Raw genomic sequence first — 14,782 nt, 5'->3', positions numbered from 1 at the left:
TTTTTTTTTTTTTTTTCCCTGAAAAGTGTAAGAACAGTAGGAGGAAGTTTCTGTATTCTCTGTGCAGCACAGTGTCAGGGTTCCCAAGTTCACATTAGAAATACAGGTGTTGTAACTGTTAGAGCTGGAGGACTGACCAGGATCTGATAATGACAGCTGGAAAAAATCCCCATGACTATCATCAAGACTCTGGCCAAAATTCAATCTGTTGCACTTTTGCAACCCTGTTGCTTCCTGTTTCATTGTTGTTTTCAAGCCGAAGGCAAAACCCGGCTTTTTTATTTGCATTACCCAATTATCCAATACGATGTGTTACAACGTATTGGACGGCTCCCGTTTCATTGATGGAAACAGGCTGGAATCCAATATGTGGTACAGCAGTAAAAATGTACTGTTTGTATGACAAGCAAATGGCATTTTGGATACCTAGAGATTGCATCCAGCAAGTGAGACGGTGGCTTTCTATTTTAGCGGTAGTAATGTGTGAATTATAAAAATAAATGAAAATGCTAAAACTGGCCACTTGCTGGGATATGGGATGAGCTTTTGGCAAAAATATAAAATAGAATTACAGGACAGCCTGAGATACTCAATGCAGTTCTAATAGAAACACATCACCACTGAATTTAAAACTCAAATAAAAAATGGAGTCAGTAGATATAATGTAAATGTACCTGAAAACCAAGCACCTATAGATTTATACAGTAGACTGCAATGAGTGCTATTATGCAGTAATAAAACCTCCTCCCTAGAATACAGTGCCGCACTGGAACAGGTACCCGGAGAGACTGTGGAACCTCCATCCTTAGCAGTTTTCATGATTCAGCTAGAAAAAGCCACAGCTGACCTGATCTAGTGTTGGCGATATTCCTGCTCCAGGCAGGAGGTTGGACTAGAGACCTCCAGAGGTCGCTTCCAATCAATGATTCTATGAATAACCCAAAAATTATTCTAAGCAGGGATTTACTACAATAAAATTCCTGGCCCTTTTGATTGTAACAGGAGTAGCCTGACTGCTCTTTCTTTGTAGCTGCAGATGGAAGCAAACGTAGGAAAAATGGATCCTTGTATTTCCCTGGAGAAAAAAGTTGGATTTGTTTAAGGGTTTTTTCCTTCTCCTTTTCCATGAGTTATTTCCTAACCTCTCTCTGTGTCTGCTTTTACTGGATAAGGGACAGAGCTGACCTGATAGTTCATGTAGACTGCAGTAGTTAGTATTCAGCTGCAAGGTAGCAGGTGATTTTCAAGGTATTCTAGCACAGAATTTATTTTAATGGAATCAAACAGGAAATTGCTTCTGTATAGTAATTGGAACTTGTCCGTTAAAAAAAAAAAAGATGCTATCATGTCATGCAGCCCAGCCAAGTATTCGACATTCAGGATTTTCATTCCATTTCCCATAAGTGGAATCTTTGCTATATTGGCACTCAGTGTAAGTAGTAGCACAATTAAAAATTACTATGGCTACTTGAGATATCAGGGTGATTAAAATACCAGGGTCCATGAAGGAAGGAAATGGCAGGGAGGGACCTGAATGTTCAGCATTTCTTCATTAGTGTTGCTGCTTTTCATCTTTTTCATTTAAACCATCTTTTATTACCAGGAATTCAACTCGTATCTCTCACGATGTGTCCTGTTTTAGGTTTTTAAAGCATTATAGGGCTGCAAGATGCTTCTGGAGTCCAGATATTCCATTTCCCAGTCCAGGCAAAGATTGACTCTACCTAACACTTTCCTGATAGGTGTTTCTCTGGGTTGTTTTTAAAGACTCCCAGTGGTGGAGGCTTCATAACATATATTGTTAGAAGATTTGTCCTACTAGCAAAGTTTCATGTTAGTGATTTACACCTGCTACTTCCTGTCCTCTTCATCATAAACACYGGGAAAATTGTCCCCTTCCTCTTTGCAGCAGCTTTTTCTGTACTGGAAACCTGTTATCATTAGCTCTTCATAAGATGCTGTCTACAGTATACCAGTCCTTAATCAAGGGAATTGAAGTTGGTAGTGCCTCCTACGTACCAATTCTTATACCAGAATTGACTTCAGAACTGATGGTACGTGGCCATATTTATGTATGTATTTATTTTAATCCTGCTTAAACGCATTACGCTACAAGTCCTTGCTCACTCTCTTGTCTGTTTGATCCCAATCCAAATGTTTGTGCTCATACTTAACTTCAAGTTTTCAGCTCCTTAAAGCAAGGCACTGTCATCCTTAATGTCTGTAAACTCCAGAGTGACTCTTTATTAATAATCTTCTGTGCTTCTCTCCATTAGAGCTAGACCTGTGTTGGAAAGATACAGGGATGCCCTCCGTTCTTGCCTGYTAAGTTGTGTGCACCACAGGGGGGGTCATACCGGTGTGGCTCTGCAGCGAGCRTCTGGAGCAGCAGGAATACAACTAGATTATATTAATCTTATTGTTACGGTTTCTCAACAGGAAAGTAACTAATCACCATGATTTAGCGAGAGTACAGAAAGAGGGTTTTGCATTTTAAAGCCATGGATGATCGTGCGATTGCCTTGTAACACAGGCTGGAGGTATAGCCAGTACTTGCTTTATCAACCTCATTTTCTCTAATTTAAACGAGTCTGCTAAAATTATAGTTTAGCTCTATTCTGCTTTTATGCTCAGCTCTTCTGTGCTTTTCGTTTTGTGTCTTTTTTGTGAATTTGTGCTGACAAAATTGTTTGTGACGTAGTACACCCTTCTTTGCAAATGAGGAAACGACGATGTGAAGTCACCTAAGTAACTGTAGTTTTGTATGCGGCAGGTCTTAGACTGTGTTGTAGATCTTTTGATTCTCCTATTTTAAGCTGTAAGTGCTAAAAAGGAAACACTTGATGTCCAAAGAGGAGGGAAATTTCACTGAATTTATCCAAGCTCCTTCTGTTGCTTATGTACTGGCATCTTTTGTGAGTCTTTGTTATATCTTGCTTTTCCTCCCAGAATAGCACAAGAGATGAAGTTTTTCTTTTGGGGCCTTAATTCTTCAACGTAAGCTCTTAAATCTCTAAAGACATTTAAGGGTTCAAATTCATTTGATTTTGTGAGATGTCTAAATATCATTCGACTTCTCACTTCTACTGTTACCAAACTGTTTTCACCTTGTGACGTGAATCATTTTTATATATAATTGACCACTATACTTTATTTTTTCCTTCACTAAATAACTAGGGCTGAAAGATGTTCTTAGAATATGATGCCTTATAGATGCAATCCTGATCCTGCAGGAATCAAGGGAGCCAGGATTTCACTCTATAGGTTTATTGTACTAACTTAATGATTAAATCAGCATTGGTTTTTTTAAGTGAAGAAAKCAGGCAGAAAAAAACTGCAAGGTACTTGCAGTGTTTATGTCCTTCAAATTATTTTCCATACATCGAACCAATTACATGAACAGATGATATTTACAGGTGACTCCTGGCTACAACTGACCTTCACCTTTTCCCGTGCACTTCCCAGCCTCTCCTTGAATTTTCCTGTTGTTTCCTCTTAACCATTCCGCATTTCACACCGTGTTTCGAGATGTCCTCTTTTCTTGCATGGGCCCATTCTGTCAATTCCCTAGAGGCCAGTATTCGCAACTCCTTTTAACTTCATCCTCTCCACCTGATTTCCTTGGCAATTGTGGAACCTCACAGTTTGGAAGAATAAATCTCCTCCAAAGTCCGGTCTTCAGGCCTCCAACCAGTTACAGCATGGTTGTTCTTTTCCTTTTTCATGATCATCAGTCCTTTGGGGAAGGAAGTGGGAACACTTCTTCAGGAGTGTTTCTTTCTATTATCCTGTAAAACTAATTGCTTTTCAGAGATTGCAAAAATACACTAAACGTTTAATATATATACCATATTTTTCTTTGCATGTGTGTGCATGTGTTTGGGGGCAGACAGTGAAGGAATTGCATAGAACTGTGTCTCTCCTTTTGAGAGGTCAGAGAAAAACCATGTTTAGAGTTGAACAGYGTTCCCATGGCTACTTGGACAGGTACGTCACGGGAGGGGGAACGCTTCTGGTATTTAACAGCCCTTCCAGATGATTTATGGTTTTGCATAAGCTTTTCCTAAACTGAGAGGTTTTCTAGGGTTGGCACCCCCTTGCTTGTCTCCATGCCCTGCTGGTTCTGTGCTCAGTGGCCCRTGGTTATTAAAATTCTTATCAATACAGGAGTTTCTGAGTGGGGTTCTTGTTTTCTGGGATCATGCATACCTTCTGAGCTCCTCAGCTTAACCAAAGGAACGTTTTTCTATGCCTAATGTATTTTATAAGAGAAATGTGTGGAGCTCAAGTAATATTTGCCTTCAATTACAGTAATTAAGTTGTCAGACCTGGAACTCACCAAGGGAATGAGAAAATCCTTTCCTGGTTGGCCAGAGGATAATTGGTCTTCTGGTCGCAAGTGCGTTTTACATATTGGSGTGGGGAGCGAGGCAGTTCTGGCTGGCATCTGTGGCCAAAAACCTGGGAGACTGTTTGTCATTTTGCAATACAAGGTGTCAAAATCCTCCTGTGGGTAGAAGAAAACAGAAGAGCGAGCGACCTGTTTAAGTTTGCTTTAGCAGGGCATCTATTTTTGATCCGCACTAATGCTGCTTGCTTGGGCTTGGGTTGGGACATGTATCTTATTTGAAAGACAGCAACTATAAACATAGCTCAAACCATTTATTCTGTGGATTCTGTCTTGTCAAACTTCTGCAGCTCCCCTTTCAAATGTAGACTATATATATGTGTGTGTGCATAGATACATATATTTTTTTCCCCCCGTGTTCAACATTTCTTTGCAGACTTCTTTGACCGAAGTCAAATAGTTTCAGTTACTGCATAAACTTACCTCAAGATACCCTGCAAGGTAGTCCTAGAAGAAAAGTACCTAATTTTTGTAAGTGCCCACACAAACATTACTGGAATCTCAAGTGTAGCATTACTTTCGTTCCACTGGAATAGCTCTCTTGAAAGCAGATGTATGAGGAAATCGCTCCTCTTAATGCATCACTAATGACACAGATTTTTTCATTCCTGCTCATGTGAGTAAAGGTTACTGGTCTGAAAGGAGTCAGTCCTGCAAAACCTTACTTACAAACTCCAATAAAACCCACTTCAGCTAGCAAGTTTAATGATGCCCTAAAGAGAGCCAGATCACTTATCTACACCATCATGCAATAACTATAAAGTGTTGAGATAAGTGGTTTTATATCTCCCAGTTTGCTGCTGGCCTTCACCCTGCGTATCAGTTTATGCCAGTGAATGTGGGTGTAAAATACAACTTCTCTGTTTTGGTTGTGTTTTATAGCCAGTTCAGTTCACATACGAGATGCATGGGTATGGTGGATACTCTTATCTGCCTACACATTTATGAATGGGAAAAGTGTAGTATCTCCGTTATGCTCACCACGACTGACTGTAGTAGCTGTGATTGCCTTCTGTTCAAGACCTGTGYCCTGTAGGCCAAAACCCTGGTAAGGATTGTGCACAATTCCCACCTGCTCAGCTTTTCCCACCGGCAGGGTGTGCTTAGTTACCTGCAACTCACACATGACTTGAAAGAAAGCAATGTAAAATTTGGGAGATCTCCAGAGAGCCTATTTATGACTTTTGCCGAAGCAAAAGGACATGCCACAAGGGGCTTTTGGGGCTTTTCTTCTTTTTTTTTTTTGAGTGCTTCAATATCCATGTAAACAAGTCTGAATTTCAGCTGCCTTTTTGGCTTGTTTGTTTTGTAAGTCACAGACAATTTAACAAGTTATGTATTTTCATCTCATTGCAGTTGTTGCTTTCTCAGAGTCAAATCTCTTCATGCCATACTTGCATTATTCAGCTGAATGGCTGTAGTTTGCTTTTTGTTTTATATTTACTCTGTAGATACTAGATTCTTTTTATAGATCTTCACCTGCAGCTACAGTTCAGCAGCTATTTATTTTGTGCRTGCAGAAACCTTGTAAGATCTAACCTGTGATGTTGTTTGTGCCATCTGATAACATTTGAAGCTGTTCTGTGATCAAATGGAGCATATTTAAATAACAACATCTAGGACACAATGACAGTGAACCAGCTATGAAACAGATATTTCTAAAGATCAGATAAGACGGAGGAGATGCATCAATGCTGGATTGTTCTGTGTATCTTAAGTTCTTGCACTTTGCTGTGGAAGTATTTCAGGCATGGGATTTCCTTTATGCCACAGGCTAATAGATCATATTGTATTATTTTCCAGGTTGTTTTCTATCTTGTAGAGACATGTGCCCTTGCAAAGTGGGTATAATACACTGAGTTTAATAGTATTATACATAAGCTGCTTGACTTGCACAAGCTTAGGTAAATAGTAAGAAATTCAGAACAACAAAGAATCAAATCCCCTTCCCTATCCTAAAGTACTGTGCTATATTTTCTCTTTGCCTTCCATACTGCCACCTCTTCTTTTTTCTAAAACTACACTATCTTTTGCATTAAGGGCTGCCTCTCAAATTCTGCCAAAGTCTATATTTCTATTAATTTTCAAAGTAGCATTTGATTTTTAAATATTTTTCCTGTGAGCATGCAAAGAAATAACCTTATGTTTAAAGGCGTTACTTGTGACTCTCACTCCTGCTCCTCTTTGTTTTGTTCCCCTGCAGGAGAACATTGCCAATTCCGAGTCTCAGGAAGAGAAGCAGAGAGACCCCTGGCTATCTGAGCCTGCAGAAAGTGCCAACACAGTGAAGAGTGTTCTCACAGTACAGGAATATTTTGCCAAGCGCATGGCAAAATTGAAGGCATCCCAAAATGAAACCGAAACAAAGTTAGACAATTCTTGTCCAACGGCAGAYGAAGCCTTAGAGCCTTCAGAAGAACTGAAAACCAAAGCCAAAAAGAAAAAGAAGCAGCAGAAGAGAGAGGAGGCAGAGAATACAGAGCACAGCGAGAAACCAGAAGTGAAACAGCGTAAGATAGGTAGCTTGAATGGAGAGGAACTGGATGCTCCATACAACGAATGTCACCGAGGAAAAAAGAAAAGAAAACAAAAAGATCAACATGAAGGGGAAAGCATTAGTTGTTATGAAAATATGGGCGGTGGAGAAATTTGTACGGGAATATCTGATGAGGAAGAGTGCAACATAAAAGACTCTGAGGCAAAGCAAAAGAAGCGCCATAAGAAGAAACACAAAAGGCAAAAAGAGGAGGCAGATAAGTGTATTGCAGAAATGCAGAGAAAGAAAAAGAAGCACTGCAAGCAGGTTTAACCATTTAACAGTCAAGCTGTGACTTTGAGATGATTTGAACTTTATCGTGTTGGACGAGAAGCCGATGTAAACACACCAGCCAGACGTCAGGTTGTAGCTCAGTCTTGAGCGTGCTGCTCGGTGTCGAGCTGAAACCACAGATTGTGTTTAAATATAGCTCTTCCAAGGGGGTGAGAACACGGTGACAGGCCAACGCGAACGTCAGAGCCATGTTAAAAAGGTCTCCACGCGCGGGGCCAAGATTTTTGCATGTCTGCAGAGCAAATAGGTAAAAACAGTTAAGCTTTGTCTCTTCGAGTATGGCCCACTGTTCACCCTTACTGACTTTGCAAGAGCTRTGTTTTAACGCAGCAGACCCTGTGCTGCCTTCAGCCCTGGTTTTAACCGCTGCGTAGAAGGCTTTGTAGGTTATAATTGTGAGAGCCAGTAAATTGCTATCCACTGCATCGTACTGACTGCATTTTTCTCAATCCAGGGAGAAAAAAAAAAAAAGTCGTGCTACTACTGCCTTTATTCTTAAAGCCACAGTTGTTTCCACTTGTGATAGCCCAGCTCTGCTTGTGGAAGCAGGAGAGGTTTTGCAAAGTTGTATGCAATTTTTTTTCACTGATTTGCTTTTATATATAAAATAAACGTTGTTTCTTCCCCAAATACTTAGTCAAATTAAAGGATTATGCCTGAGTGTCAGTACCAAAGAATGAAACAAAATAACTCCCTTTCTTCCCTAGCCAGTAGTTAACTATTGTCAAGCTAGTGTAACTTTGCAACAGAGCTGCAGGAGCTGTGCCTTTATTAGCCATATCTAAATCTTTGGTTCCCAGGCAATATTCATGGTACCTTCACCTTTATRTAAGGGTTTAAAGAGTCAAGGTGCATTTCGGCATTTTCATCTCACCCAGCGACGAGTTGCCAGAGGAGACGAGTGAAGTCCTGCAATGGGAAGAAGCAGTCGCCGTCCTCGAGTCTGCTTCTGATCTCGCCTTGGCCACAGAAATTTGAAAGCGCAGCCCTGAAAGCCAGCGGGTTATCGTGGCGTAATCCGGGGTCGCCGACCAGGATTTAAATCCATTAGCTGTTCACTGCTGACTTTGGACCTGGCTGTGTTTCATCGCTGTAAATCTAAAGCATCCCGTTGTCCTGTTTTGCTGAATAAAATGGGTACATTTTTAATTTGCGTTACCTCAGTTGCTTAACACAGCTTGAAAAACGCCATCAAGATGCGGATTTAACGTGAACAAATTTCTTTAAGCTGTCTTTATTGTCCACTGAGAGAAACATAGTCGACAACACACAGTCCGCGTGCTTCGGGTGTTTTAGCTGCAGCTTAACTGGATTTCTCACTTTTTTAAAGATATCTTGGTGTGAAATGCAGCTTGCTTGCCCTCAGGACATGCTCCTTTATTGCAGCAAAATTACTGTGGTTTTACACTATTGTAAGAGAGGCCAAGATGCCTTTCTGTGTGTCGCACACTAAACCCTTGTAGCATTTGCTTTTCAGTGCTATACAAATATTAGCCATCGTGRTGGTGCTGTGGCTGGGCTTGTTCCCTGGCTTCCTTAAACAATATATCACTTGACACCGTGAGGCTGCTCTAGGGTTCTGAATAAACTCYGTGCTTGGGGTGAAAAAAACCTTCTTGGTGGCAGCAGGCAGCAGAATAATTTTTCATGTTTCATGGAAGCATCCTAAGTATTGTGGGTCTCCTTAAAGCAACCCCTGTAGTTTCTTGGTCACCACAAATTAGGATTCTTGCTTGTCAGTAAAAGCCAAAACGCTAACTGCTTCCAATATTATTTTAACTCCTAGGCAGCTAACTTTACAGTCTTTGTGGGATTTAAAGTTAAAAAGGTGCTGGTAAAGGAATAGGTTTTCCTCTCCAAACAAAACTGGGCTTGTTTGTTTGTTCGCTRTATTAATCTTCTGTGAGTTTCTAAGTGCTAATTCTTATGGAAAGYGTTTGGCCGGATTCCAGCGTTAGTCACAGAAAGTATGAAAACAGGAATAAATCTTTAAATTTATGGAGTTACTACAGTCAAGCACCGTACACCTAAGAYTTAAATCTGGTTCAGATTTGAATTTCAGCTACAAATAGAAGATTCTCTACTTATGCAGGAAGAAGTGTGAATTTCACTTTAACCCAGGCAATGCGTGATTTTATTTATTTTAATGTGCCTTTAATATCTAGCTCAAAGAGAAATAATGTATACAGAGTATGGGTTGCGGGAAGAAAAAAGTATAACGGACTAAAATTTGGAAAAAATTATTTTCTTAGCCGCTCTTCTCTTTGTATGTTAGTAATCAACAAATTTTGCATTRCTTGACAAAAAGTTCATCTTAGGAGATATTACATAGTGAAGTGGATGTTTTCAAAGCAATACATTATGTTTTGTTTCTAGCGGGATGTGAGTCCAGTTTTGACCAAACTCTGGTTTGGCCAGAAGGTCTTTAGGAAGCAGAAGAAAAAGAATTACGTCATTACCCAAATGGGCGAAATTAGCAGAACGCGAGCGCAAAGAAATGTTTTGGTTTTATTTCTGTGAAAATAGGACTTTTAAACAGCAGGGTCTTTCGTTATACATTCGCACATCGTAGCCATACGTCAAAGCACGAAGTTAATGTACCTCCAAGTGAAATTACCTAGAAACGGAGCAAAACGATAGTCGCCGCTCTGCCTTCGCTTCCAAATGGAGAGCGATGCGCAAGCAGCGTACGGACGCTGACGTGTTTTAGTAAGCCCAAATCGTCAGTGGCGTAGAGGAGAATTTGCTTTTACGCATTCGAGGCCTTATGCAGATGACAGTCACCCGTGAGCTACTTCCGTCCGTCGCCGGTGTGGTGGTGTCCTTTGCTCTGAGCCTCGAGATTAACTGCGGGTGCGAAGGCTCCTATACGCCAAGCCGCGTGATTTGCAATTGCGGCGGTGTCAGCGGCAATGTATATGCTGACTTTGGTGCTTGTATTTACCTGCAAGCGCAAAGCTGGAAAGCGGAGGCCGTGTAGAAGTAGTCTGCTGCCAACATCGGACCAAATTCTGCATGAGCCTCGTAGGCTTTTTTATGCTTGTTTTGATTTTACCGGTGTCTTGCTCTTCAGAGCCTTCCCTGGAGCCGAGGGTGGGAGATTGCATTGGTGGGCGCTGGGGGAGACCCCGAATCACTAAACACCATTCCTTGGATTTCTTTCCAAGACTTACTAGCTCTCTTGCTTTATCCTGGCCATGGGTTATTTCAAAGCGTAGATASCTGGTACTATCGAGTTTCAAGACAACCCGTTAAGATTTGTGCTCGGAACCTCGTAGCCTTACTTCTGTGGGAATTTTAATCCGTTAGATGCTATCCGAAACGCAGCTGCTTTGTGAAATTTAGGAAGTGCACTTGGGGATCCATCCAGTTCAGGGTCTTTTTTCAATTAACGCCGTTTCCCTTTAAGCAAGGAGATAGTTCTGGTGCTGGCTGCTTTCAAATAATAAGCTCACAGCGAAGAAAATTAACTGCCTGCACCAATGTAATTAACCAATTTTCTCTTGTTTAAACACACAAGATTGAAGTTCCCAAAGCATCCACCTTCAAAAGGCCCAATTTACGTCATGAAACCTCCAAACCTGCCAGCACTAAGAGGAGGAAGGAAGCTGCAAGAAGAGAGGAAAACCAGACAAAGTCAAYTGGAAACACTGCAGAGCATCACGCCTATCTTAAAAAAAGATCTTATAATAGCGTGTCCTCGAACAGCGCGCGCACTGCTAGCATCCAAAGCGGTCTTTTRCTTAATTCCTCCCAAATCCCGGGCACTCGGAGGTTTGTTATGGTAAGGGCTGTAAATCTTGTTTGCACAGCGTTGGCGGTGAGGAACCCCAAGGAAGGGTCAGCGCTCGCAAAGTGCCTGGACAGTAACCAAGACCGTCGTCTCCGCACCTCTCCCGCACGGAGACTTCGGAAACTTTTAGTGACGTGGGACAGGTGAATAAGGTGGAAAACATCTGGGGTGGCAGAAGCGGGAAGATCGTCCCAATTCCAAATTGCAACTCCATTTTTCAGCAAGTCAGAAGTTAAAAATTCTGCTTCTGAGTCACTCAAGGATTTTTTTTTTCTTTTTTTGATCTTAAGAGGGAAAATCTGCCGGTCCCCTTTAACCAAATCAAATCTCCTTCATTTGGGAGCTGTTAAAAACAAAACTGTGTTTAAAAAAAAAAGAGTAACTCAAGAAATATCCAGCATCACGACTGCGTGTGTGTGCTGAAGACTTCAGCGTAATCTTTTTTTTTTTGCCTTCACTTCTCACCGCGGGGTGCGCAAGGGGAAAGCTCTGGTTTCTTCTGCTCGCAAATAAACGTGATGCCAGCGGTGATCCGTGCGGGACCCGGAGCAAGGTCGGCTCTTCCGCCTTGGCGGCGGCAAAGGAACTGCGAGCTGCCCCGCTGCGGGACCCCCCCACTCTGCCTCTGCAAGAACTACCCCTGGGAGACGAGGGCTTCATCAATAGTTAAGGAACATGTGAATATCGAGCTAATTTAGGATTTTGCACTTTCTCACGCATTTTAATGTCATTAAGTGTTGGGGAGGGGGGGGGTCACCGCGAGAACAGACTTGCTTGTTTGCAAGCTGCGTAAAAAACGCCGTAGGTCAGGTGCACCCCAAAAGTCGTTTAGGGGATGGGTTTTTTTCATAGCGAGGAGGGACTTGCTGGATTTCCTTGCTGGAAAGGAAAGCTGGATTCTCCGCATGACCCCACGGGAGTTACCACCCCCCCTGCGGTCCCCATCCGTGAAATGGGGAGAACAAAGCTTTCTCCCACCCTTTGTCTGCTCCGTCTATTGTCGCGCGCGCGGCTCCGGCAGCGATTTCCCCGCTCTCAAAGCCCTGCGAGAGCTCGGCTTCTTCCCGTGCCCCAGATACAGGCGAGCGTTACGCCGGAATGGCGAAAGGTGAGCCCAAAAAGTAAAGAGGAGGTTTTCCAGACTGCCGCTAATTACCCCGAGACGGTCGCAATTAAAAAGGTGGCGTTTTCACGTGGCCCCAGCTGCCTTTTGTGTAACGCCGAGCTTGCTACGGGACAGGTTTAACCAGCATTTTCAGTAGGGTGCAGAATGAAAYCCATCTTACTAATGCGGCGAGAATGCCAGGTGCTAAAGGAAAGGGGGAAAGAGGGGGAAAAAAAGCGGTGTTCGTTATTGTTTGCATTGGAGCGCTCCGAACGCACCGCGGGGGCCTCCAGGAAGGCGCTGCCTTGGCGAGCGGGAGAAAAATCCAAAGCGACTAATATTTTGTGTCGCTCGGCTTCGTCGGGGAACCGTCTCGCGGTCCCAGCGYGCGTCTCCCGAGCGAGTTTTGGGCTCCCGAAGCCTCGCGACGGCATCTGCGGCCGAGCCGGGAGCTCGACGCGGGTCTCCCGCATCCCGGCTCAGCGCTTTGGCATCTCCCAGACCTCCCATCCCGCCCTGCGAAATGCACCTGGGAAACGCGCTGCCRTATGTCGGGTAACAGGGCTCGACTGGAATTAGTTTTTTTTTTTCCCCTATAAAGTGATATATTACGCTACTCCCCAAAATTTTCCGGCCTCTGGGGCCTCAGATATAGAGGATATATATTATTTTTATAATAATAATTACATATAGGCCTCGYGCATCCTGACACCGAGCAGGGTAATCCCAAATACAGCGTGAAAACTTGCAACTTCGGACAGTCTATGGACCGGATCACTTCAACACCTACTACAGGGGAATTGGGGGAAAAAAAAATAATAAAAAAAAAAGATCTTGTGGATTTTCTTCCCTTGGCTTTCCAGGAGGACGGAAAGTTCGGCCTTCAGCTTAGCCCTGCTGCCAAGGCCGGGCCAATGTCCCTTTCCGGATTTAAACTGAAGCCCCAATTCTGCCAGCACAAACCCAGCTCTTCCGGCCGGCCGGATCTGCAGCTTTCCGTGCAAAACCCCGACCGTCGCCCGGCAAAAGAAAAAGGGAGGCGGAGAGAGACAAAATCCCCGCTGCCTCCGCCGACCTCTGCGGCAAGTCCCTTGTGCAAAAGGGAAACCCGCCGGGGAGCGGGACGGAGGGTTCGGCATYGCCGCGACGAGGACAGCGACCCGCGTCCCAAAACCCGGCACCGCCGCGGCTCCGAAACGCGCGGCGGCGGCCGCTATGTGCTGGGCTGCGTGTACGTGTGTGCAAAGGGTTTATAAATCTGTCCCGAGCTCAGGAAATCTCCCGCGCCTTGGAGATTTAAGAGAAGTCGCCTTCCTGTTGGATTCCCAGATAACACGCCTCTGATGGAGCCCACTCGCAAATAGCTTAATAGATTTCATCAGTTCCTTTGGGAAAATGTTGTTGTTTCCGCCCGGTTTTTAATCCGGGCCGGCAGAAAAGCTCGGGAAAGGGGCAGTTGCCGCGAAGGGCCCCCGCGGCGAGGTTCGGGGCGCGCTTCCCGCCGCTCCGAGGCCCCGACGCGCCGCCGGCACCCGCCAAAAAAGCCCCGACGGCGGCGGCTCGCCGCGATCCGGAGCGGGAAAGACCGGGAAACCCAGGCGGATCTTGATCCCGCGGAGCTTGCGTTTACCTACCGCCRCTCGCCATCGCCTGTAATCTGACCGGAGTCAACAGAAACACCCAGACACGTGGGCGATCGCTGCCTACCCTGCCCGAACCCGCTGCCGGGAGGGGGGGCGAGTGGGTTTATTTATTTTTACCCCCCCTCCGCCTCGCTCCATCCCGAGGGAAACGCCTGCCTCCCCGCGCCGGGCCCTGTCCCGGCTGCCTTTCTGGCAGCCCGGATGGGAAATCCGCACTCGCTCGGAGCCGCCCCGTGGCCCCGTGTCGGCGGGTCAGAGCCATAAAGGAATCGAGTGACTTAAATGYGGGTGGCAGGGGGGTGGCTGGTGGGTTCCTGGTCCCCCGTCACCCCCCCGGAGATCCCTCATCCCACCCCTGGCTGCCGGGATGCTCCTCGGGGGTGATTTTCCTGCCCGCTCAGCACCAAAGCAGGGGATTAGCACTGGTTCCCTGGAAATAGCCTTGCCCAATGATGGCATTTTCATCCCAGCCGGGCTGGGGTGGCTTTGTGAAACGGGGGGACGTTTCCATCAAAGGCCACCRAGGCCACAGCAAGGAGAAGACTTCAAGGCGCCAGGCTGGCCCTCTACCTCCCGGTGCCCTGCAGCCGGGCACTGGGAGCGACTGGGGACGTCACGGCCCCTCTGGGCCATCCCCAGTCCATGCGGCCCCGGCAAAGCTGGCGCAGGATCCCAACGGGGCTGGAAAACCACCTGCCAGCAGGTCCTCGTATGGGTCCCCTATGAGGGCACCCGGGAATCCCAAAAGGGGCAAAGCCGGGGGGGGAGAAGGGGTGTCCGCCGTGCCCCCATTCCCCCGCGCAAACGGGCACGCTGGCACTTGCCAAAGGCTGGGGAGGGGGCGCAGCCCGACCCCCTGCACCCCCGCAGCGGGGACCCTCCGTCGGGGGCTCTTCTCCCTTCTCCTTTCGACTCAGGGCCGCCCCGAAAGCGGCCAAAAAATAACAAATAAATAATAAATCTCTGCGCTCTCGTCCCTCTCTCCCTGCCCTGGAGTTGCAGG

At 45.2% G+C, this 14,782-nt stretch overlaps 1 protein-coding gene across 1 annotated transcript in view; it reads left to right on the top strand.

The window, feature by feature from the left end:
- The window catches only part of PINX1 (PIN2 (TERF1) interacting telomerase inhibitor 1), a 64,080-nt gene extending 55,693 nt beyond the window's left edge, over positions 1–8,387 (top strand). The window contains exon 7 of the mRNA XM_026080622.1: positions 6,612–8,387. Within this exon, the coding sequence (XP_025936407.1) occupies positions 6,612–7,217 (606 nt within the window). The 3' untranslated portion in view covers positions 7,218–8,387. The remainder of the gene's footprint in view (positions 1–6,611) is intronic.
- The last annotated feature ends 6,395 nt before the right edge of the window (positions 8,388–14,782 follow it).

The sequence above is a fragment of the Apteryx rowi genome, unplaced genomic scaffold (genome assembly GCF_003343035.1).
Source record: "Apteryx rowi isolate R43461 unplaced genomic scaffold, aptRow1 scaffold_528, whole genome shotgun sequence".
NCBI classification, from domain to species: domain Eukaryota; kingdom Metazoa; phylum Chordata; class Aves; order Apterygiformes; family Apterygidae; genus Apteryx; species Apteryx rowi.
This window is presented reverse-complemented; position numbering and strand designations above follow the sequence as displayed.